Source organism: Sarcophilus harrisii, chromosome 6 (genome assembly GCF_902635505.1).
Source record: "Sarcophilus harrisii chromosome 6, mSarHar1.11, whole genome shotgun sequence".
NCBI lineage: Eukaryota > Metazoa > Chordata > Mammalia > Dasyuromorphia > Dasyuridae > Sarcophilus > Sarcophilus harrisii.
The window spans coordinates 473,038-497,523 of NC_045431.1; the positions used below are offsets into that span (position 1 = coordinate 473,038).

Genomic DNA, 24,486 nt, shown 5'->3' on the forward strand with positions numbered 1-24,486 from the left:
AGGACAGGTTGGAGTTGCCGGAAAAAGTTGGGGATTCAATCGTTAGGGAAAGAATGAGAGAGAGAAGTAGGAATCTGAAATTACTCTTTTAGAGACTCAGGGAGCACATGGTTTTATTACAAGAAATGAAATCAGAAACTATGCTCATGGCACTGTAAGAGACCAGTGAGGTCTACAATGGTTGTTCTTAACTTGGGGCCCACAGACCCCGAAAAGCCTCCTGGGGAGACTTCAGGTGATTCACAAACTTAGATGGGAAAAAATCCCATCTTTAATTTCAGTAGCTGAAATTTAATATTTTATTCAATTATTCATTACAACATCCTTCTGAGCAGGGATCCACAGATTTCACCAGGCTGGGGGGGGGGGGGCCTCCCGTGCAGATCAATCTCTTCCCAAAGGCTGAATCTCCTACATCCTCCCTGAAATATTGTCAGCCAATCCCTCCTGACATACTTCCTGTAATGGAAACCTCACTACCTAACAAGAGGGCCCATCCCATTTCCAAACAAGTATTTAGCGCCTCTTAATTTTATTTTATTTTTTAAAATCTGATTTCCCGTTATGGTCCTCAATTGCTCTTAATTTTATCCTTTGGGACCAAGCATAACAAGTTTAATCCCTCTGCCTGTGCCCTCTTCCATGTACAGGTAGCAGTCCCCCTGTTATCCCCTCCTCCCAAACTCCAACTCCCTCACTACCCCACTCATCTTTCTTCCTGTTTAAAGGGTCAGGCTTTTCAATTTATCTTCAAAGGAGATAGTTTTGATCTCTTTAATCATCTTTCTCTTATTCCCTGCACCTCATAGCTTTTTCAAAATTGCAGATTTTTAAGCACCAACATCTGGGGACTATTTTATGGCTGAAGCTTCAAGTCCAAGGCATCTTAAAAGTTACATATTTCTTTTGTTTTTAAGTTATATATTTCTAATAAGTCTGTGCCCCACTGATCTTTAGTTTATCTTTATTACTTGGGGAATTTTAAGATTGTTCAGTGTGTTTTTTTTTTCCTTCCTCTAAAATATCTTTCAATTCAGCAAGTATTAAGTCTCCTTGAGGGTAATATTCCAAGGACTCATCATGGCCTAGAGGGGATCCTGTGTTCTGGAAGTCTCCACTATCAGGGTGTAAACTCTGATAGGTTTGATCAGGCTACAGAGGTTTCAGTTTACTGCCGGACGAAGTACCTCTCACCCTAGGATCGGCTTGTCACCCAACAGTTATAATGGGTTTTGGCCACAGAGACACGGATAGTAGTGGTTGTGGGGGTAGCAGCAGCTGACATTCATTTAGCACTCGCACTGTGTCCGGTCCTGGGTTAAGCACTTTACAATAATAATCTCATTTGTTTTTGTGGGGTCCATGTCAGGCCCTAAGACAGGGGTCTTCAAACTTTTTAAATAGGGAGCCAGTTCACTGTCTCTCACACTGTTGGAGGGGTGGACTACAGTAAAAAGAAAAACTTTGTTTTGTGGACCTTTAAATAAAGAAACTCCATAGACTTGGGTGAGGAGATAATCATCCTCAGCTGCCTCATCTAGCCCGGGCTGTAGTTTGAGGACCCCTGCTAGAGGTAGACACTGGACTCAGAAGAGAGAAGGCTGAGAATGGGTACAGCGGCAACAGAGGAAAGGAGAAGAGCGGAAGGAATATTAGGTTTTAAGAAGTGGGAATAGGGGTGACTGAATTAGAGATAAGTGCTCAGCAGAGGCGGGACAGGACTGTTTTCCCACTGGTTAATCGCATGTGCTTTAGGAACGTGGCGGATCCCCTTTGTAGTCTCACTGTATAGATAACAGAACTAGAACTTGATGCAGTTGTCCCTTGGGCAGTAAAGGCTGCCTCGATGGAACAATGTGGCCTTAAAGTAGTGAATCAAACGTTTCTCATGGTGAAAGCTGACGCTGAAAGTGGAAAGCTGGCATCTAGTGGAAGGGGCCGTATAGACGGAGCCCTTTCTGCTTTGGAGAACGTGATGTGCAGAGAGAGGCAGGAGCATCATGGGATGGAAATTTGGCAGATCTCCCTCATGGAGACCCTCAAACAGAACTCCAAACATAGTGCAAAGGGGTACTGAAATATATAATTCTTGTTCTCCGGAAGCTTAGTGTCTTTTGATGAGAGTTGGTCAGGTGAAGGGTGATGAAAGATACAGAGATATACAACTCATTGAAATGGGGAAATGGGGACTCAAGAAGAGAGGTATAGGCCATGGTTTATAAGCCCCCTGATTCTGGAGAAAACACTTCAGGTTGGAGAATCGGGGACTCCCATGCAGCGGAGGATCGAGAGATTTCAACGAGAGCAGATGGGGGACAGGGCGGGCATTTGAGATGTAAACAACAGTGTGACTAGAAAGAAGAAGGGAAACTGGGGGAATTTTAGAGTCTGGCCAGAGCATAGACTAAGTAGAAGAGAGAAGTGAGAGCAAGTCTGGAGATTAAGTCACATCTCTGATTTAAACCTGGACCTTAGAGCCCATCAAGTTCAACCTCCTCATGTTACCAACGAGGAAACTGAGTCCCAGAGAGGCCAAGACCCTTGGCTGCGCTCCCACAGCTGGTGGCCGAGGCGGAATCTGACGCCAAGTCCAGCATTCTAGTCACTGACCCACACAGAGGTGTTGGGTGTTTATTTTTAGTTAAGTCTAGGAAGTGAAAGAAGATACCGCAATGCAGTATTGAAATAATCCAAGCTGAATTCTGGGAAATTCACTTGGCATGGGCTGCTAAGGAGATAGCTTGCAGTGGGGGCAGAGCCCATCTCTTCATAAGAACGTATCTCGGCTCCCCCCAAGGGCCAGTCCCCTAAAACACTGGGAATCTCGTCCGTAGTCACCAAAGGCTTCATTGCCGCTTTGTCCCCACTCAGTCGTACCTACCCACGACCATATTTCTTATAAACCAAACCAAGGGATCATGCAAGCTCAGCACCCTCTGAGCAGTTAGAAAGCAAGAAGCCATTGCTCGGGAACATTCATTATCCCAGGAGGGAGACGGCCAGCAGTGTGAGGGATGGATTAAAGAGCAGAGGGAAGGGGCAGGACCACCCGGGAGGCGATTGCAGGCTGCCGGCAGTCTGAGCTAGGGAAGACACAGGGGAAGTGGGAGAGTCCGTAGGCTGTGGAGGTATAAATGACAAGTCCTAGCAGCTGATCGGATGTGGAGCTGAGGGAAAGGGAAAGGTGCCCAAGCTGTGCCCGGGTGACTGGGAAGAGGGTGGCAGAAAGCTGAGGAGGGAGGAGGAGTCCCAGTCTAGGAATGGACTTGCAGATAAGCTGGGAGAGGTGGGCCTGGGCTTCTGACTTTGGGTTTCCGATTTCTCACAACCAGCTTTGAGCTATGTCACACACTTCTCTCCTGACTCTTAGAGAAAAGACCTTAGAGATCATCTGCCTCAACTGCTTGATTTGTCAAAATAAAAAGGAACAGAGGTCCAGAGAGAGAAGCTGCCCTGGGCTAGTTAGTTAGCCGCTTTCTTAGGGAGTGCTTTTTCAAACCCAGCTCCCAACACCTGTGAGATTTATCCGGTCCTTATCCCTAACCTAGCAACCAGTTTTCTTCTGACAAGTGAGCCAGACAGGAGCTACAACTTCTGCTTTTTTTCCCTCTGACCCAGTGAGGGAGAAGAAAATGGAAGATAAAAAGTGGCATCTCCCCATCTTTTAGCAGTCCCACAAACTGGATAGCAATGGAACAAGCTAGTTTGTGGGATTGCTGAAAGATGGTAGAGACACTTCTAGACCAGATGATGGAGAGCGCGAGCTAGAAACTCTTTCTTTCTCAGCTACATGGACCGTAGAGTCATTTCCCCGGAGGGTGGGAGGGGGTGACCTGAAGGGGCGGCTGGCCTCACATGGCCCTTAATCCACAGCAGCCCCAGAACCGGGGACGGGACCACCGTCACACTGACCCTAACCCTACATGCCTTGTGCCACACTAACCCTTACCCTACATGCCTTGGGGCACAGGAAGTCCCAGAGCAAGGCTTGCTTCCAATGCCTCTGGCTCCGGGTCCTGCCGCCATGTTCTGCATCTGCCTCTGGGAATACCTAGAACCAGAGTCGGGGTCTTTTTTTAAATCTCAGATCCCCTTGGCCCACGGGCAAATGAAATAGGGTCCCTGGTTTGCATCCATAAGTGAAGAAAGCGGCAGCTAGAGCTTAGTCAAGACCATGTGATTTTTCCCACTGAGTCCATAGACCCCAAAAGCTGAATGCACAGAGACCAGGCAAAGAGCTCCTGATTTAGATGAAGGAGCTTAGAGATCATTAAAGGGGAAGATGGGGAGCCTGGTGGCTAGAAAACAATTCTCAGCCAAGAAGAACTGAGTTCGAAACAGACTTTAGCCGTGTGATCCCGGGCAAGTCACTTAACTTCTCAGCCTCAGTTTCCATTTCTATAAAAGAAGCGTGAAGATTGGATGAAACAGTAAAAAAAAAAAAAAAAAAAAAAAAAGCACCTCCTACCCTTAACCAACTCTTCTACAAGGCTCGCTTTTGCAGTTACTCTCATCCCTGACACTCGCCAGTCCATTTTTAGAGAAGGAAAATGAGACCAGAGAGTGGGTTTCCCAGATCTGGATTTGAACCCGGCCTCTCTGATGTGGAATTCAAGGCTCTTTCTGCCTCCCTTGTGGGTAGCAAGTTCTCAGTCTTCTTTATGAGACCTTCTCAGACATAGGTGGCTGCTCCCTTGGCAGCACGCTCCCCAGACAGCGGTGGTAGCTATGGTAACAGCATCTTCCCTTCCGGAGCAAATTTGGGCAGCTGATTGGATCTAGGGGGCAAGGAGACCCGTGTGGAGGTCCTGATGCCAGTGGGGGCTGCTGGGGGTTGGTTGGATCTAGGAGCCGAGAAGAACAGGGAAACCCAGATATAGATGGGAGGATGATCAGTAGAGCATGAAACATGCACACACATTCACACTCACAATACATACACACACACTCATGCACATACATTTACACATACACATACATGCATTTATATGAATACATACACTCATGCACATGCATTTACACACTCACACTTTCTCACACACATTCCCTCACATCCTCAGTCACACACTTTTAGCTTTTCCCAGACCTCTGTTCTCTCAGTCTCTCGAGTTCTCCTCAGATCCCAAAAGGGTGCGAGGGTGGTCCTGGGCTCACAAAGGTCCTGCTGGGTCCCATTAGTCAGTCCATACACATTAAGGACCTACTATGTGTCAGCCCTGCACAAGGGCTGGGGATACAAAATCAGTCCCTGCTCTGGAGGGAATCCCAGTCCAGCTGGGAGACAACACAGCGACAACCACGTGCAAACCACGTGCGGGAGAAGGTCCAGGTGCTTGGCAGAGCGAGGCGCTGGGCTTAGGGGCTGAGGAAGGGAGGACTTTGGCTGAGAGGTGCAGGAAGCCAGGGCAGTCAGGAGTCAGGACATCAAACAGAAGGGCTTCCCTTGCAGGTGGGGGGAGACCGCATTTGCCCCCTGGGGCCGGTCCCAGAGGTGACCAGGGCAAAGATCAGGGGAGCTGCAGCTAGCTTGTCTTCCAAGAGTGAGGAGGGGCCACATCCCGCTTCAGTGAAAAGGATGCTCACATTGAGGAAATCGAAGCTCTCTGAAGTGGGATGCTAGCCCTCCTGCGGCTCCTTAAGTCCCTCACATTCCCTGCTCCGTCTTCCCCAGCGGCTTCTGAGTTCCAGAGCAGCAAGGTGGACGTCTGACCGGCGCCACTCTCCCACAGTCCTTTTGGGTGGCAGATTTTAGACTGAACAAAGGAATGGATGAAATATTACTGAGAAAGCACTCCAGTCAGAGCAGTGAACTCTTCATTGACGGCATCGGTTCAAACCTGGACGAGTCTGCCCGCCTTATTTTTCTGATGTGGAAACTGAGGTCTCGGGGGATTAGGTGCCCTGTGCTCTCCGTTCTTCCCCAGACCCCTCTCTCGGTTTGTTTTCCTGTGCTTGTTCTCCCCACCCCTGGCCATGTCCCGGCTCACCCACAATTGCCCGTGCTAGGGTTCCGTGCTGGTGCCTCGGGATTCTCCCACAATCCTCAGGCCCTCCTCTTGGTCACGGCAGTTCCCCGCCTCCGGTGTTTGAGTGCTGATGGGCTCCCAGGTGGTCCTTTAGTCAGCTCTTCTGCAGAAATGGCTTTTTTATGGCCAATCCCATTTCTAAAACATCCCAGTTGGAGATTGCTTTTGTTGATCCCAATTTCCTTATCTCTCTAGTGTTTTTATTTTTTTTTTCCCCAAGGCAACTGAGGCTAAGTGACTTGCCAGGGTCACACAGCTAGTTCATGTTCAGTGTCTGAGTCCAAATTTGAACTGGCTCCTCCTGCCTCCAGGACCAGCACTCTAACCACTGCACCACCAGGCTGATCCAACCCTTGCTTATTTTTATTAGCAGAGGAGCAGAGGGGACAAAGGGGTGGTGGGCAGGGCTGGGACCCGCGAGACCTGGAGTCAGGAGCTGTGGAACCCTGGGCAAGCCAATTCTGAGCTTAGAATTCAATTCAGCCTTGTTCTTGACCGACCATTCAGTTGTGGATGTAGACCTGTATTGGTGGAGGGGTTTCTACGCTGGAGGGAATCTTTAGAGGTAATAGAGAACATTGTCTTGCTTTGAGCCTTCTTCCATTCCTCTTTGGTGGGGGAGAAAACTGAGACTCTGGGTCTCACAGTAGAAAGAGGCCTTGGGAGCAACTTGAGAGAGAGAAGTGATTTATCACCATCATCATTATTATTAATTTCCCCTTCTTTGTATCCTGGGATTTATCATCATCATCATTATTATTAATTTCCCCTTTCTTTGTATCCTGGGATTCAGCCCATTTGTTGCAGTTGTTACCGTTGAGTCACTTCAGCTCTGTTTGGCTCTTTGCAAGCCCTTCTGGGGTTTTCTTGGCAGATATTGGAATGGTTGGCCATTTCCTTCTCCAGCTCATTTTACAGATGAGGAAACTGAGGCAAACAGGGTTAAATGACTTGTCCAGGATCACAGAGCTAGGAAGAGTCTGAGGCCTCAATCCACTGTATCACCTCTTTGTCCTGCACACAGTAGGTGCTCAACAAATGCTTATCAATTCGACTTGAGTTTTCCCAGCTCTGACACTAGCTAGCTCGCTTTACCCCTCTGGACTTCAGAGGGAGGTCGTCTTCGAGGTCCCTTCCAGTGTGGAGTATCCGAGATCCTGAAACTAGTTAATCAGCATTTGGGAAGCCCTCACTCTGGCCAGACAGTGTGTTAACGCATTGGGAATAAAAGAAAGGGGGGAAGGAAATGAGCCTTGCTCTCCAGCAGCGGGCTGGTATAGACCAAGTTTTAGGAAGGTCACACGGGTGAATAAAGGGCCACTTGGAGCAGGGGGAGCCTCAGGACAAGGAGGCCAATTAGGAGCCCATTAACACTGTGGCTGGTGAGAGGGGAGGTGAGGACAGGTGGGCACGGGGTTATTGGGAAGGCAGAAATGCTGAGTTCTAACAGTGCTCTGGATGTGGGGGGGGGTGGAGAGTGAGGAATCGGGACGGGGCCCAAGTTGCCAACCTGGGTGATCCGGAGAGTTATTTCAAATTCATTTTTCAGTCATCTCCGACTCTCCATGACCCCACTGGGAGCTTTCTAGGCAAAGATAGGGGAGAGCTTCCCCATTTTCTTCTCCAGCTCATTTTATGGAGGAGGAAACTGAGGCAAACATGGTGAAGTGATTTGCCCAGAGTCACCCAGCTAAGAAATAGCTGAGGCTGGATTTGACCTTAGAAAAAAGATTCTTCTTGGCTTCAGGTCTAACAACAATAGGAAAATCCTGAAGAGTGGAGGGTGTGAAGGGAAAGATAAATTCTGCTCTGGGTTTGTGAACTCTGAGACGGCTACAAGGGGGCCAGCTGGAAATACCCAAGAGACAAATTAAATAACGTAGGCTGGAGCTCAGGAGAAAGTTCTAGGTAGAGAGATCTGGGAGCCAGGAGAGATCTGGGAGTGTAGAGATGAGGGCTGAGGAGATTAGCAATGAGCCTGGAAGGGGAAGAGAAACGTGGTTCCAGAAACACAAGCACACATACGCCCTGTGATCCGCCAGGCCCTGCACCATCACAGGCACATTGAAGTTGGGAAGAATCCCCTCGGACGCATAGGATATTAATTTTCTTTTATGTCGCACAATAATCGCTACAGCCATTACTAAGGCAAGGAAGGAGGGAGCCCAAAAGGTGCTACTACTGGCTCGTCGGGTGGCTAAGACAAAGCCCCTCTTCCCCTCTGAAACATCCGTGGAATCAGGATATTATGTTGACACATCACAGATATGAAAGGGAAGAATAAGAACATAGGTACGAGAGCACTTTGCAACAAACGCTGTCTGAATCTCAACCAAATTATGCCCTGTGGTAGACATGCTACCTGCACCAATCTGGGTGATTTGGAAGTTTTATGAGCTTCATCCATGAGGAGACAGACCCAAGTTGTCATAAAACGATAAACTTCATAATGACTGAAAATGAAACAGAATGAGCCGGTTGGACGGGGCTGGCTGGAACAGTGATATGGGACGATCACACATGAATAATTCAGTAGTTTTTCCAAGGGGAGGGATTCTCTTAAATGAGCCTAATTATTCTCGTTCCCAAGTGATCACAGTCTGAAAATTAGCCTTGTAAAGTGCAGTTTTATGAGTTAAATGCATCACAACAGACATAAAATGAGGTAAAGGGGGTGGTGGGAGGGGTGACTTGGATCTATAAAGCAAAATGTTACTAACTAGAGTTCAGAATATGATCTGTGGAAGTGGAGGAAATGGCCACATTTTCAGTTATGGTTTTTACAGTGTTGTGACCGAAAATCGGCTCTGTGTTTTCTCGTCTACAGTTGTATTTGGTTAGCAAATGCCAATGGTAAAAAGCCATGTGTTTCCTAAATTTCTGTGATTCTCACCCATTCTTCAAAGCCCTGCCCAGCTACCACCTCCTCCACGAAGCATTCCCTGATTTCCCTCCTCCCACTCAGAAGCAATTTCTTCCCCCTCTGACCTTCCCCACATTTTGTGTCTCTTACTGAACTTCCATAGTTACTGTGGATTGCAATCATGTGTACAGTAAGATTCCTGAGGGCGGCAACCATCTTTGCACCTAATAGATCCTCAATTAATCCTTGAATAGAATGGGAAACAACGTGGCCCATTTCTTAGGACTCAGTACACGGCTTTCTCTCCGTAGTTGTTAACAACTCCCAAATCAGTTCCCGCGGTAACAGAGAAGAACAGAATTTTCTCTGGAGATGAATTGTCAAATACTTTTTAAAGCCAGTTGTTGTTGTTATTTTAATTCCATGTGCTCTGAGCCAGGGACAGTCACTGCGGCCCTCGAGAGCTGTGCTATGTATTTGAGGGCCAAATGTGATGCGTGAAATTAGTCTTTGGAAGTAATTAAACTTCCCCCTAAGTAAATTAGAAAAGATAATTAATTGCAACCAACTGGGATACATTTGTAAATGGCAGTTGAGTCTTTAAACAAAATGTGTTTGATATTTTAAGTTAGTACATTGAGAACTCTTACCTGCCACTTTAGCGTTCTTACCTCCTGGTCTGAAGAATATCCCACGACACTGAGAGACTGCAGATCCAAATGCCGAACTCCTGCTCCTGATTTTTGAAAACTTCCTTGGGAAGAGGAAGGGGCCGATGATCCCGATCTCTAGAAAGGGTGGAAGAGGTGGATTCTTGACCCCACGATTGAGATCTTTGATTCCTGGGCACCTTTTCTCACATTATCTGTCTGACGGAGATTAAAGGGGTCCTTAGTGAGCCTGCAAAGAGAGAAGTGCAGCGTAATGAGTGGAGTGCTGTGTCTGTGCTCAGAGGACCTGCTTGGGAATCAGGATTGGGTTGCTGACTGCCTGCGATTCGGGGCCAGGGACTTCCCCTCCGTTGTAAAAAACACTCTTCTGTAGAGTAGTGTCACTTATAAATTCTACATCTACAGTCTCATATATATGCCATAAGGCAAGATGCTCCGGACTAATTTCATTTAGCCTGGACTAGAGAAAGGCATATAGCCTAATAGATAGAGGACCAGCCTTGAAGGGGGGAAGATGTAAGTTCAAACCCTCCTTCTGACATAATGACAGCCATATAATCTGGGCGAGTTATCAATCTCTCAGAGGCACAGGCGACTTGTCAGGCTATAAGTCACAGAGGAGTGTCGGACGTTACCACACCAGGACTTCCTCATACTGATGAAGAAGCAGGTCTGGCTGCCTCATGTCCCCTTTCTCGAACCTCCCTCCCCCAAAATGGCAGGTCAGAAAATGTCTGTTCTACAGACAATCTGGATATCATTGAGATACTTTTCAAAAGTTTCTCAAGATCTACTTAGTTACAACCTCGTTTTATCTTTTGGTTTCATTTATAGCCAAAATGTCCAAAGAAATATGATTCAGTCGTTCGGATAAGGTGCCGAGTTGTTCGAAAGTGTCACTTTGGGGACACCAGTGGTTGAGTTAATGTTGATAGGCGGTCTAAACCTTGTGATTGTTAGCTCCCTCTCCCAGCATCCTGAGAGAAGCAGAAGGGGATGAAAGCTCCAGGACTGAAAGGGTTTTTTCATTTTTTTTAGGTCACTGTGACTGAAGGACCCGTCTCCCAGTGAATAGCCTTTTATTAACATCTTTTTGGGAGGGAGGCTGATCTTTGGGGAGCAGAAATGGCCTGGATCCTTCTTAATGGGGTAGAAGCTGCCAAAGCTCGTCACTTAGGGGGATAGCCTTCCAGAGCCCAGAGTGACCCTAACACACACACAGATGAGGGCGCTACTTTTATGGAGGGAGGGCTATTAAACCGAAATAAAAAAGTACGAAGGGGGAGGAGAGTTGTCAGTGGGAAACAATGAACTCGATTTTCATCACATTGAATTTCCAAGCTGATAAAAATAATGTCTCCTTTTTAAAGGGGAAGGACACTTCTTGTAATGGATGTTTGAGTCAGATTGCTAAAATACCGATGCCATTATGCAATTCTCCATATTTTATTTCCAAATTGAATTAGAAAATGATCATAAACAACTGAAGAGTGTTTAAGAGGCAGTGTGGTGCAGTGAACAGAGGCAGAAGACACAGACTCAAGGGCTGTTTCTGATGCATGCTAGCTTTGTGACCCTCAGCAAGTTATTAACCTTTCAGGGCCCCCAGGCCACTTTCTAAGTCTGGGTTGCACACTGGTGAACAGAGTTTGCACCCTCCAATCTGCCTCTGCCAGGGAAATCACAGTCACCCCCAAATTGGGGTCAGCCTCTAAGGAACTGTTCATGGAGAGTGAGCCGCAGGGGTTTTAGGTACCGATCCAAAGGAAGTTGTGGCCCCAGAGGTCATCCGGGCCAGCTGGCAATAGGGAGCCCACGACATTCCCTGAGCCCTCGCCTTGTGATCAGAAGCATCGGATCAATACAGCCTTGCCTTAGCGGCAATTAGAGGCAGCCAGGCCTGGAACAGCTCGAGCCTCTGCCTCCATCTGGGCTGCTGGGCTTCAGACGGTTCTGAGAACTTGCGGATATAATCGGGGCTCTGGGGCTCCAAAAGGGCGCGGCGCCTGCTGCTTACAGCTACCCCGTGGCTGAAGATGGAGCAATTCCCCATAATTGTTCTAATGGCAACGAGAGTGGTTAAAACCCACAGGCGGCTGGCGCTTTGCCTCTGGAAGCACCCCGTAATCAAGCCGAAAGGCCGAGTCCATTAACCTATTGATAACCCATTGTCACACCAGTGACTTCAAACAGCAGGCTTGAAAGATAAGAGTAAGGAAATTGTTCTCTTATTGGATTCGTAATATCAGCGATCTGCCTTCTTACTGCAGAGATGCTTTCTGCATTGACATGGGGGCTGGGGCTGAATTCGGAATGGACGCATTGGTTCATAGACTTGGAGGGTCCGAGGAGCCTTAGAGATTCTCCTGGTCAAACGCGGTGTCTCACAAAAGAGGGAACAGGCCAGAGGAGGAAGGGGCGCGCCCCACCGGGACACAAACTCAGGCCCTTGGGCCCCGGCCCGGAGGCTGTGCCTCCCTTTGCTAGAACGTTGCCCTCTGGGCGTGGGGGCCATGGGAGCAGTTAACCCAGCCAAGTATGGAAGCAGAAGGGACCTGAGGAAAACCCCACCAAAAAGCCCAAATAGGATAGAAACGAGATGCTGTTCGCTCATCGTTATCATGGTAGGTCTGTCTTGTGCTTTACGGTTACAAAATGTCCTGCGCACTTGGATGCAAAGCCCGTCGAACTTGTGGCAACATACTGAGATGCCTTGGGAATTCATTTAGCGGCTCCAAGCGCATGGGAATAATAGGATGGAACGGAACACTATCCTATGCAGAACAGACTAAAATGAAATGTCTGTGACAACCCAGGGTGGGGAAGGTGTGATTGCCACCTCCGTTTTCCAGAAGAGGAACCCAGGGCATCCACTTATAAATAGCTTGCCCACTGTCATATAACTGGCTACTGTCCAAGGCTGTATTCCAACTCAGTCCTTCCCGATCCTGGGTCTGGAGCTCTATCCACTCTCGCTGCCTGAACCAAGACTAAGCAGTCTCAGGGAATCCTTGCTCCTGAAGCTTTAACGGACACAAATAAATGGGGGGAATGTTCCGGTGGTGAGGAGCACTGACAACTGAGGAGGGAGAAACAAGGGAAGACCACTCATAGATGGGAGCGGTCTCCGTCCTTCGCTCTGGAAGACCACCCTGACGCTGAATTTGGACTGGGTGGTTTCTGAGCAGCGGTCATGAGGAGGGAGGCCATGTTGGAAAGGAGCACCAGGCTCACATGACTGAACAGAGTTGGAAGAAGGATCACCACATTGGCCAAAAACCTACTTAGTCTGGCTGGACAACAAAGCGAAGATTCTCCGGGAGGGAAATGCAGAAGGGCAGGTGGGAGCCAACTTGTGGCCAGCCTCATTTTGTCTTTACCAGACACGATGGTGGTGGTAGATTTGCTGGCCTGAGGAACCAAAAATGATTCATAATGAGGATGTACTGTGGGCAGGTGGCCATCAAGGAAGTGGTCATAATTGTGAAGAGGCTCTGGGCTGGAGTGGTCAGATGCCTGTGGGCAACTCTGACTCTATGGGCCTCAATTTTCTCATTTCTAAAATGGGCTATTTGGATTTGTTTCCTTCAAATAGCCCACTTTAGAGATGAGAAAACTGAGGCTCATAAAGTCAAGTAAGTTGCCCACAATCATCTGACCACTCCAGTCCAGAGCCTCTTCACTTTCTCTGATTTCTAAATCTGATGTACAAATTCCCATACACCAGAGGCGTCCAACACGCAGCTTTCCCAAATATAGACCAAGCCAGATGAAAATTATTTGGGAAAATATTTACCACAAAAAATAAAAATAAACCCATATAGCATTAGATTTTACACCGATGTCCAAGTGCAGGCTGCAGGGATCCTTCTGCAGGGACCAGGGGTCCCTCCCTACACTATCACTCTTTGCTCCTCCCAATTCATTCAATGAAATAAGTATTGATTGCATTCTTCTGATGCTCAGAACACCGTGGTTTGTGCCCCAGAAGATGCAAAATGGAGATAAGACTTTGCTGCTGTCCTTGTAGATTGTTATAAGTTCTATCACAGACACTCAAGGTTACCTAGGTAGAGAGTCAAAACTGGGTTAAATATAAGGAAGAACTTCTTGACAATTAGAGCAAGATTAAGGAAAAAGAAATGATTTGGGATAACTCATTGCTTTTCTCTGAGTGTCAGGCTCATGTTCTTTTAAGTAAAGGAGTTAACCCAAATAATCTTCAAAGTCCCTTCCAGCTCCAATTTTTTTTTTGAAAAATATAAGGAAAAAATTCCTAATAGCCATAGCTGCCTGCCAACAGAGGCAGTGGATTCCTTCCTAATAGGAGTCTGCGGAGGATGCTGCAGAGCAGGCTCCTTCTCAGATCCACTTGGATGCTCCTAGGGCCCTTTTAATTCTAAGCCTGCAGTTCTTTGGCTTCTCTCTTCCCTCAAAGGATTTGTAGTCTAGCTTAGGTCAAAATAGACAACTAAAGTGATTAGAAAATGAGGGCTAAGCAGTGTTACTACTGGGCTTATATCCCAAAGAGATTATAAAGAAGGGAAAGGGACCTGTATGTGCACGAATGTTTGTGGCAGCCCTCTTTGTAGTGGCTAGAAACTGGAAACTGAATGGATGTCCATCAGTTGGAGAATGGCTGAATAAATTGTGGTATATGAATATTATGGAATATTACTGTTCTGTAAGAAATGACCAACAGGATGATTTCAGAAAGGCCTGGAGAGACTTACACGAACTGATGCTGAGTGAAATGAGCAGGACCAAGAGATCATTATATACTTCAACAACAATACTAGATGATGACCAGTTCTGATGGACCTGGCCATCCTCAGCAACGATATAAACCAAATCATTTCCAATGGAGCAGTAATGAACTGAACCAACTATGCCCAGAGAAAGAACTCTGGGAGATGACTAAAAACCATTACATTGAATTCCCAATCCCTATATTTGTGCCCACCTGCATTTTTGATTTCCTTCACAAGCTAATTGTACAATATTTCAGAGTCTGATTCTTTTTATGCAGCAAAATAATGTTTTGGTCATGTATACTTATTGTGTATCTAATTTATATTTTAATGTATTTAACATCTACTGGTCATCCTGCCATCTAGGGGAGGGGGTGGGGGGTAAGAGGTGAAAAATTGGAACAAGAGGTTTGGCAATTGTTAAAGCTGTAAAGTTATCCATGCATATAACCTGTAAATAAAAGGCTATTAAATAAAAAAAAAAGAAAATGAGGGCTAAAAATCTGGGAGTTAAGTAGATTGTAGTGGTAAATCACTGGGAAACTGGGACTGTAGTGGAAAACAAGGGTTAAAAATCTGGGAGTTTACGTAGATTGTAATGTTAAATCACTGGGAAGCTGGGACTGTAGTGGAAAACGAGGGTTAAAAATCTGGGAGTTAACTCAAGAGGATGTCTGCAATAATCAAGGAAGAGTTATTGAAGGAGGTAGCATGAGCTGAATTTGACCAATAGGATCTAGTTAAATAGAGTACATAGATGAGGTGGAGATCATGAATACTAGGAACAACATTATGAAGGCAGGAAAGTGTGGAAGGGTTCAGAGGCTGAACATATGCATGAGGAAGTAAGACTGGCAAACCAGGTTAGAAGCAGATCACGGGGAGCTTTGGATTCCCAGCTAAGAAGGTTGGACGTTATTCAGATTCACCAGAACAGAAGTGCTCAGATCACATAAAGACTAAGTTTCTTCTGTTCTATCCTGTGCATGTTAGGGAAGGAAATTGTTAGACTGGAAAACAGGGAACAGTGGCCAGGGTCGGATGTACATTTGAAACCATTTCGTGAAAGAACTGCATGAAGGAACTGAAGATTATTGTCATGAAAATTAATGATGATAATCATGAGATACTCAACAATGCTTCAGCATTGCAAAGCTCTTTCCACATAGTCTCCTTTGATTCTCAAACCGGTGCATACAGTTTAGTACTGTGGGCATTATTTTCCCCATTTTACAGATGGTTTAGAATGGCTGAGTGACTCGACCAATGTCCCATATAAATGGTAGGGGTTGTATTTTTATCCAGTTATTCCCTGGGGCCAAAGTGAGTACGATTTGGAGGGAGAATAAAGCTGTCTTTAAGTGTTTCAAGAGTCTTTGTAGGTTAAAGGGATTGGTCACATTCTACCTAGTCCATGGAGAGAAAAGTCATATGGAAGTTAAAGATCAGAGTTGTCCAAAACCACTTGAGCCTAGTGAGCTCTCCATTAATAGAAGTCTATCAGAGAAGTTCATTTGTTCAGAGAGGTCGTAAAGACATTTTCTAATCAGAGAACTGTTCTAACCTGATATGTTCTGAGGTCCTTCCAGCTCTGAAATTCTGTGATTGTGGATGGAGCACCTACAGGGAAGGCCAAAGAATTCACCTATCTCAAGGAATTGCAGCCAATACCTTAAAAATGTTTATGCAGCACTTTTCTCTTCTTCCTTTTTATATCTACTGGAAAATAGACTATTTACTGGCTCATATCATCCAGAGGCTCTTTATTAGCTATAACCCAGAGAATCCAACAAGTCTTCCTACCGTCAGCAGCTCACAAAACATGAGGTTTTCTCTCCTCCTCCTGTTCCACATACCCTATTTATATTTGATATCTTCTTCAGCACTTGGTGACTGTTCTATTCCCCTTCTCTTCCAGTGTGCAAACAGAGTAACCAATTTTGTTGGAATCATGAAAAAGCAAGCGCTTTCTGAAGGAAAATGAAAGGAAAAATAGGAAATGAACACGAGGAGGAGCTAGGTCATGTTTTTTCCAGTTATCTTATGGAGAAATTTTGACAAGACCTCTTTTGTAATTGTAGAGTTCAAATGGCATCCATCCCCACATTTCCCAAATCTGGGCTCTAGTAGGACTGACCATCAAATCTGCCTTGCTTATTCCTTACTCCCTTTCTTAGCTCATAGGATCACAGATCCAGAACTGAAAGGGATGTCAGATGTAGCACATAAGGAAACTGAGGCAGAGAGAGGGTAAATGACATCCAAATGACAGAGATAGCCTTTCAGACCAAGTTCCCTGACTGCAAATCCATTGCTCTTTCCACTGTCCCATACTTCTCAAGAAGGGACAAAGTGAAGATGTGAATCTGGGATCTTGTGCACCCAAAGTGATAATTCATACCATTAGAACTTCAACCTAGGACATCCTGGACCTTCCCACCTAATCATCCAAATTTTCCATGACTTTCAAGGCTCCTTTCAACTGTCACCTGCTCCAAGGAGATTTTCATTGTTTTTCCCTGGTTGTTCACCATCTCTTCCTCCCCTGAATTCTTGTAGCATTCACCATTTATGTTCTTCATTTGCTTTTATCGCAGTATGCCTCGTGGTCATTTGGGTGTTTTGTTGGGACTGTCCCTTCACTAAGGCCTTAATCCACTGACTCATTCTTTCATGGAGCTGGCCATGGATTCTTGAAAGCACTGTCAACAGAGCGTGAGAAATGGCAGGCTTACCAAATGGAAAGATTTTGGATCTAGGCTTCTCAGTGGAATAAAGTTGTTATTGAATTCAGTTGAATTCAGTACCAAGAACTCATCAGAAGGTGCTTCTTCCTTCCTTCCTTCCTTCCTTCCTTCCTTCCTTCCTTCCTTCCTATTTCTTCTTCCTCCTCCTCTTATCCCTTCCTTCGTGCTCCTTTTTCTGTTGCTTCTAGGACCTTCCTTCTAACTCTGCCCAGAGGAATCCAGCTCTAATTGCTTTCTAATGCAGAGAGCTGACCCGGAGTAGCTTGTGGGAGGCAGCAGGGAGAAGGAGAATTAAATGACCCAAATGGAGGTGTCCATTCCAGTTTGACTGTGTGACCCCAGAAAAGTCATTTTACTTTCTTGCCTCCAGAATGTTAGTATTAGAAGGAATGGGAGAAGAGGCATTTAGTCAAACCGAAATATCCCTTTAACAACACTGTCACAAAGCAATCATCTAACCCGCATTGGGAAGCCTCAGCTTTCCCAGCCACTAAATGGGGAGGTAAGAGCAGCTGAGGCCCAAAGTCCCTTTCTAGCTCTCAGCGTGGCACAGGATCAACGAATCCACACCAGGCTGCTCCTCTCCCCTGCCCTCCCCTCCTTCATCTGTCAAATTAATAACTTGGCTTAGGTTTCCTTCCCCCTCTTCCTCTAGGGGATAACTTTGGGGGAGGGGACACCTTTGTAAAGTAACAGACTTTTGGGGACAGTGTTGGGCAAATGTCAGGCTCTGTTTATTGCTGTTCTCTCCGTTCTCGATGGGCACGGGCTTGCAGAGCGGCCCAGGGTCATGCTCGGCTCCCTGGTGGTCTGGTTATCCCTTAACCTGGTTTCTCCCCAGACATTGTCGACATCAAGCCGGCCAACATGGAGGACCTCACGGAAGTGATCACCGCCTCAGAGTTCCATCCCCACCACTGTAACCTCTTTGTCTACAGCAGCAGCAAAGGGTCCCTGAGACTGTGCGACATGAGAGCGTCGGCCCTCTGTGACAAGCACTCCAAGCGTAAGTGGCTGCCCCCGGCCCCCGTGCTCTTCGTCCTCTCGCCAGCAGGGACGGCCGCCGGGGGCCGGGAGGTCCCGGGGGGACATGAGCTTAGTCTGGGAAGTCATCACAGTTGCAGCACAGATGCCACACCATGATGGGGTTCTCCTCGTGGGGAAGGGAGGCTCAGGGACGCCTTTGTTCCTTGTGCTGCTCCCAAGGTTTCAATGTTAATACATGGCTGTGGCTGGGTGTCTGTGCTCGGGGGGCGGCGGGACCAAGCCTTTGCCAGGCAGCTTGTATCCATGGAGACCCTTGGTCATTATTGTCTAACATTCTGAAGGGCAGCACTCACCAGCACTCCTGCCATGGCTCTCGGCCGTGGGACCCTGGCCCCCAAGGAGGGCATTGACCGCACTCGCTCCCAGACATAAGGGCAGTCAACTGACCCGATGCAGCCCCAGAAATTCAGTTCCAAAACTTGGTTTTGGTCCCAGCTCAGACTCTCAACTAGGCAATGTCCCTGGGAACTAGGGAGGTGGGTCAGTTCCCTGAAGCAGCCGGAGGAGAGGGCAGGAAGAGTCAAGGTCTCTCCTGGGTAAAGCTCGGAGGAGAGGGCAGGAAGAGTCAAGGTCTCCTGGATAAAGCTCAGAGGAGAGGGCAGGAAGAGTCAAGGTCTCTCCTGGGTAAAGCTTGGAGGAGAGGGCTATCTCAGTGCACATCAGTTCCCTGAAGCAGCCAGAGTCAAGGTCTCTCCTGGGTAAAGCTCGGAGGAGAGGGCTATCCCAGTGCACAGAAGCCTCCACAGTGGGGAGAAAACTGCTGAGCTAGTCCAGGTGAAGGAACTTCCTCTTCAGCATGCCTTAGACAAACAAAAGCATGGCTGCAAACTGTAAAAATGGAGAGATTTCTATAACTCGACAATGAAGGTTTGTATCTGAAGGGAGACGCAATACTACACGTGTGAAACAGTAGCGTCTTAAAAGGGAAAGATCCGTCTCCAAGAGTGAGGTGCAGGACTTGGGATTTCATCAGTATAAGGACCTCCCAAGTGAGGAAAGGCCCTTCCCTATGCAGATCGTCACCTTCTCCTTAGCTTACAGTCCCACAGAGTTGCCTGGGGACGCTGAAGAGCTGAGGGAACTTGGCCATCATCACCCCGCAGTCCTTGTCAGAGAAAGACTCAAATCCACACTCCCAGCTTCCTATCGACTGTGCCACGATACGTCCCCTTCCACACAAATTCTGTCATAATAGTTTTTAAGTTACGTTAGCACGCTTTGGTAGTTAGACTATAACTGATAATGCTAATTACTGCAACGGCCTGGCTGGCAGCTTCCTTCCCAGACACCTTTGTGACAGTGATATCACCCTGACACAGCAGGAGCCTCCAGCAGGGTGAGGAGGCCGGGCGGTCTGAATCGGACACCGATGAGCTCTGGGATCCAGGGCAAGTCACTTTGCTGCCGTTTGCCACGGTTCCCTCATCCTTGCTGGGCTGTTGGGGGTTCCAGGGAGTTAAGGCACGTAAAGCGCTTGGGAAACCTTGAAGCACAATAACCATGTGATGGGGAACGCGGCCGTGTGAAGGAGCGGAGCCGGGAGCTGGGGTCGTGTATGAGGCGCGTATGAGGTCACACGGACGGGCACATGGAGGCTGGAAAGGGGAGCAGTGGAACAGAAGGCCGGAATCTGCAAAGGGCTTTCAGTGCTCAGAGGGGGGTGGGATTTTACGTCTCTGCTGCAGTTTCTGAGCAGGATGGGATGGGCAGACTGGGCGCTGATCTCCCACTTGTGAGTGTGGAGTGGCTGTGAGGTCCAAGTCCATGACACTGGCTGGTCCCATCAGCGGAATCAGTCCACACCGGCAGCGTCTCCTGGGCCACACAGCGGGGGAAGTAGGGGGGGAACTCCAGTGGATGAAGCCTTAGGGACGGTGAAAAATTTTGTTCTGTATCTTCCTCATTTAAGCCGGGGACAGCAAAGGACAGAGAAGGGAGCCAGTTTTGGGAGCTGCTCAAGTGCCGCCAGCCGGCAGAGCTCAGAGGAGGGAGAGTGTGCAGACTGAAATGGTTTCCAATCAATGTCTGGGAAGGGGCAGCGTAAGTGCCCCCTGGGTGCCCCCGAGAGCACCCTGTGATTGTAAAATGACTATTTGAGACAATGCACGTGTGCCTTCAGTACAGCCCTGGGCCAGGGCGCTGTCGTGGTATGGAAGGGCAGCGGCTTTGCAAAAGCTGTCGACAGGGTGCAGACCCTGGCAAGTCCTAGCAAGGATGATGGGCGCTGTACGTTCTCCACATCGTACAGGCACACACCCCAACAGGCGAAGGGGCATTACCTTCCAATGGCACTGTGTGGTGAACAGGGTGTTGGACTTGACGTCAAAGACCTAGATTAAAAGCCTGCCTCAGATACAAGCTGTGAGACTCTAGTCAGGTCTTAGCCTTCTCCCTAACCCTTTGTTCTCTCAGATATAAAAAGAGAGGGCTGGAGCCAGTGGTCTCCCAGGACTCTGAGCCATGAGCCTATCTATCTGTCTGAGACTGGCCGGCTCAGACTCTGATTTCCTGGTGGATCCTTCTGCTGCTTCTCCCTTTTCTCCTGGAGGGCAGAACAAACGAAAGGGGTCTTGGTCTGGAGCCAAAGTCCCACAAGTGCCTCCATTTGTCTTCTATAAGGTGAGTTTTGTTTTGTCCCCCATCCTCAAAGCGGACCTTGACACCAGGAGGAGGACGTCATGATGTGCAAGTGGAAATGGTGACCTGGTGAAGACCAGAGGAACAGCTGAGCCCTCCCCGCCCCACAGCCCTGATCCTTCGATGTCTCCTGGGTTAGGGTCTGTTCCTGAAGAAGGAGATCTTCGCATTCCGTGTGCATTTAGCCGGGAGTGAGGAGCCGCTCTAATTCCATGCCCAGAGCAGCACTTCACCCTCAGTGGGCAGGGAATGAACCCCAGCAGACAACCGAGGCGGCTATAATGCTGCGCAGATCGGATTGTTTTCTTTTCCCTTTAATTGTCCCTAAACAGGTGGTACTTGAATAAAATCTCCTTCCTCCCAGATGGGCTCTGCAAGGACCTGAAAGCTGTTCTGCCTCAGGGTAGCTATTTTTTTTTTTAAATTGTCATCTTGGTTGCTGAAAATTTTAATTTGTATTCTTCCTCTCCATTGGTGACCTTTATATTTCTTTGAAAAACAAGAGGAGAAGTTCTGAGAACTGAAGTTAAGAAAAAACCTACCACTCTCTAGATTAGCTGGGAGTCCCTCAGATGCAGGCTCTTCCCCAAAGGAGACACTTCAGTATAATGGAAAGGCCTCTGGGTCAGTGACACGGAGAAGCCAGTCTGGGGAAAGTTTTGCCATAAGGGACAAGAGGCCAGAAGACAAGGGGCACACGGGCTCGCATCACTGTGTCCACCTTGGATGAGTCTCTTATGGAGAACCTCGGGGCGCTAATCCCTCAAAAGAACATAGGTCCAGATGGCTCCCGGGCTCCAACGAGCCTATGAATGGCGGAGACAGCGTCCCAGAGGATGGTCATGGCTGAACAGCAATAGTTTCACTGGGATCTCATTTCCATGTGCACAGAGGACCGCCCCTCATCAGCAGCTGAAGGGAATCTGGAAAGAAGGGGAGCATCCTGAGGTCCCCTAGTCATCCTGTCTCCATGCAGCCCATTTCCCAGGGGACCCGGGAGCAAGCCAGAGTCCCGTACTGTCTGTAACCGATGAAGATTTTTCTGCCACACACAAAAACCGGTGACAGATTGGCCCGGGCTGGTTTTGCTAATTAATATTGACCTTTCAAGCTGAGTGACAGTGACTGTGGGACAGCAGAGAAGAAGGAAACCTTGTCTTTGTCAGAATCTTGCCTGCAATTCCTGTCTCCATCTTCACACGGGTGGAATTCTATTTCTATGGCTGGAACAAGAGATTAGAATGGAAGGAAAGACAGGAGGGGAGCAAGGATGTGATTGTGATTCAGTGGGGACTGGGAGCTCTGTTTGAACATAGAATCTTGGGGTGGTCACTCAGTGGGGACTGGGAGCCGGCTCCTTTGATCTTAGAGTCTTGGGGGGCACCCTGACTTACCTGGGGGAATAGCCTCCACCCCCCCTAAATGGTCACCATCTCCAAACCATGCCATGTAGAGCAGAGCAGCCCCCTGCCCCGCTCTAGCTTCTCGGTGGATTGCCTCCACTAGAATGTAAGCTCCTTGAAGGCAGGGGCTATGGCTTTCCTGTATTTCTCAGCCCACATAGCAATGAGTTTGGTATATATGAGGTGCCTATTAATTGCTTTTATCTATTTATGGTTAAAGCTCAAAGGGATGTTAGAACACAGAATGTTGCCTACTTCATGTAGTCTAACTCCTTCCTTTTATATATATGGGGACACTGAGGTCAAAGAGCAGGTAAAGGGCTTGTCCAGTGGCATTCAGCAAGAAGGCGGGCAGAGCTTGTAGAACAGCCCTTAGTGAAGCGTCTCTGACGCTGAGTAAGAAATCCAAGGCAATCTGAAGGCCTCCTCTGTGCCTTCCCCCACCCTGCGGGTGGGCCGCAAGCAGCCTTTTCTCTCGAGGAGCTTTCCATGTCCTAGAGAACACCAAACTCTCACCATCGAGGCTCCTGGCCAAGGCAGGAAGGCCCAAAGGAGGGGTTTGCCAAGGCCTGCATCTAAAGTGGGCTCGTCTGCCGAAGATCCCCGCAGTGGCTCTGCAGCCAAGTTACAACGTGGCCCTGACCAAGTCCTTTCCTCTCCATGTCTCAGTTTTCCTTCCTGGTAAAGTGAAGGGGCTGCAAAGTGCTTGTCTAGCTATGATGAAGGGCTGTCCCGACTAATCAGGTGGTGAAAAATCTCATTAAACTCTGTGTGTTCACACACACAATGTCTATATTGGTAATGTTTATTTTTTTTTAACCCGGATTTGGTTTTAGAAAATGATTTTATGTAAGAAGGACTGAGACACTTGCTTTATGTAACATGAAATGACAAAAAAGCAGGTTCCAACCACACAATGTGCACAGATATGTGTGCAACGGGCCATGCAAAACAATTGCATTTTTACCTATACATTTTAACAATGAAATAAATACACAGATAGAATGAAGGGAAGTGATCTTGAAGGTGCCTTTCAGCTCTAAATCTCATCTCAGACTTATTGCAAAATAAATTCTTGCATGTTAAATAAAATAGAATTTTCTGGCATTACAAATAGGTACAGAAAGGAAAAGTCATATTTAAAAAAAGTATGATTGCTCTGTCTCCTGGGTGATTTCCTTTCAGAGTTGTGCTTAACAGTGATGAGACTTACTGTCACATTTCAGAGCCTTTTCTGCACAAAAGCCTGAAAGATCGGAGGTGTGGATATTATATTTTGCCCATTTTATAAAGAAACTGAGGCTGAGAGATTATTCAGTGATTGGCTCAGGTCATGCTGAGGATTGGTGCTGGACCCTGGATCTTGGACTGGAGGCATAAGCACTGGATTTTAGTTCTTTTGCTCCATGTCTCTGACCAAATCCTTTCCAATTTCTGAACCTCATATCTAAAATGATGGGACTGTCCTAGATCATTCCCAAGATTCCTCTCAGCTCTAAATCCAAGACCTGTGAGCCCTGGCTCTGTTATTTTTATGAGATTAAATTCTGTTTGTCAGGTGGTGTGCTAGTCTGGAGGGACACAAAGAGAAAAAACAAAAACAAAAACAAAAACCAAAAGCAACTCCTGTCCTCAAGGAGGATCCTACGTAGGAACATACAGACTATATGGGATTGTGTGCACGTGTGTGTGTGTGTGGGGGGGGGAGTCAGGAAAGGCTCCATCCAAGTAACCTTTGAGCTGAGTAAGTTGAAAGCACATAGGAAGTTCTGCTACATTCGCCCCATTCGGGCCAAATCGGCGAAGCCCCTTGGCAGGATTTATGGGAGTGCTCTGGTGGGGGCTCAAGCAGAGGCTGGTGGAGGAGCAGCCTCAGGAGGGTCACAGCAGTGGAGGAAAGGTCCGTTGCCGTTGAGATGATGGCCATAAGTGGCCAGAGAGGGAGGAGTGAGCTTCGGGGAGGACCTTAGTCAGGGCTGTTTAATTTGCCCAGTTGTTGTACAGCAGAATTAGTTATAGCTACTTTGGGTAGATTCCAGGAGGGAAGCACACAGGCAGTAAGAAGAAGGGGGAGCAGGTGGTTCTTGAACCCTGGTCCTCCTCCAGATAGGAACAGATGGCCCATGCTCTGCCCTCTCGAAGCATGTGCTCTGACAGGGTAAGACAACAAACACTATAAGTGCCATAAGTAAGAGAGCGCAAGGCAAGGTTTCCTGTCAGAAGTGGCGTCTAAAATGGATTTGCAAAGCCAGGAAAGGGATTGAGGAGACAAGGGGGTCACACAGAAGGCATCCCAGGCCCAGAATGGTCTGGGCAAAGGCTCACTGGGGGGATTCACTCC

General features: G+C 47.6%; 1 protein-coding gene across 6 annotated transcripts in view; it reads left to right on the forward strand.

The window, feature by feature from the left end:
- The window catches only part of PPP2R2C (protein phosphatase 2 regulatory subunit Bgamma), a 301,475-nt gene that overhangs the window by 256,793 nt on the left and 20,196 nt on the right, over positions 1–24,486 (forward strand). For all 6 annotated transcript variants that reach the window (XM_031943421.1, XM_031943419.1, XM_031943424.1 and 3 more), the window contains one exon: positions 17,900–18,064. In XM_031943421.1, coding sequence (XP_031799281.1) covers positions 17,900–18,064 — 165 coding nt within the window. The remainder of the gene's footprint in view (positions 1–17,899; positions 18,065–24,486) is intronic.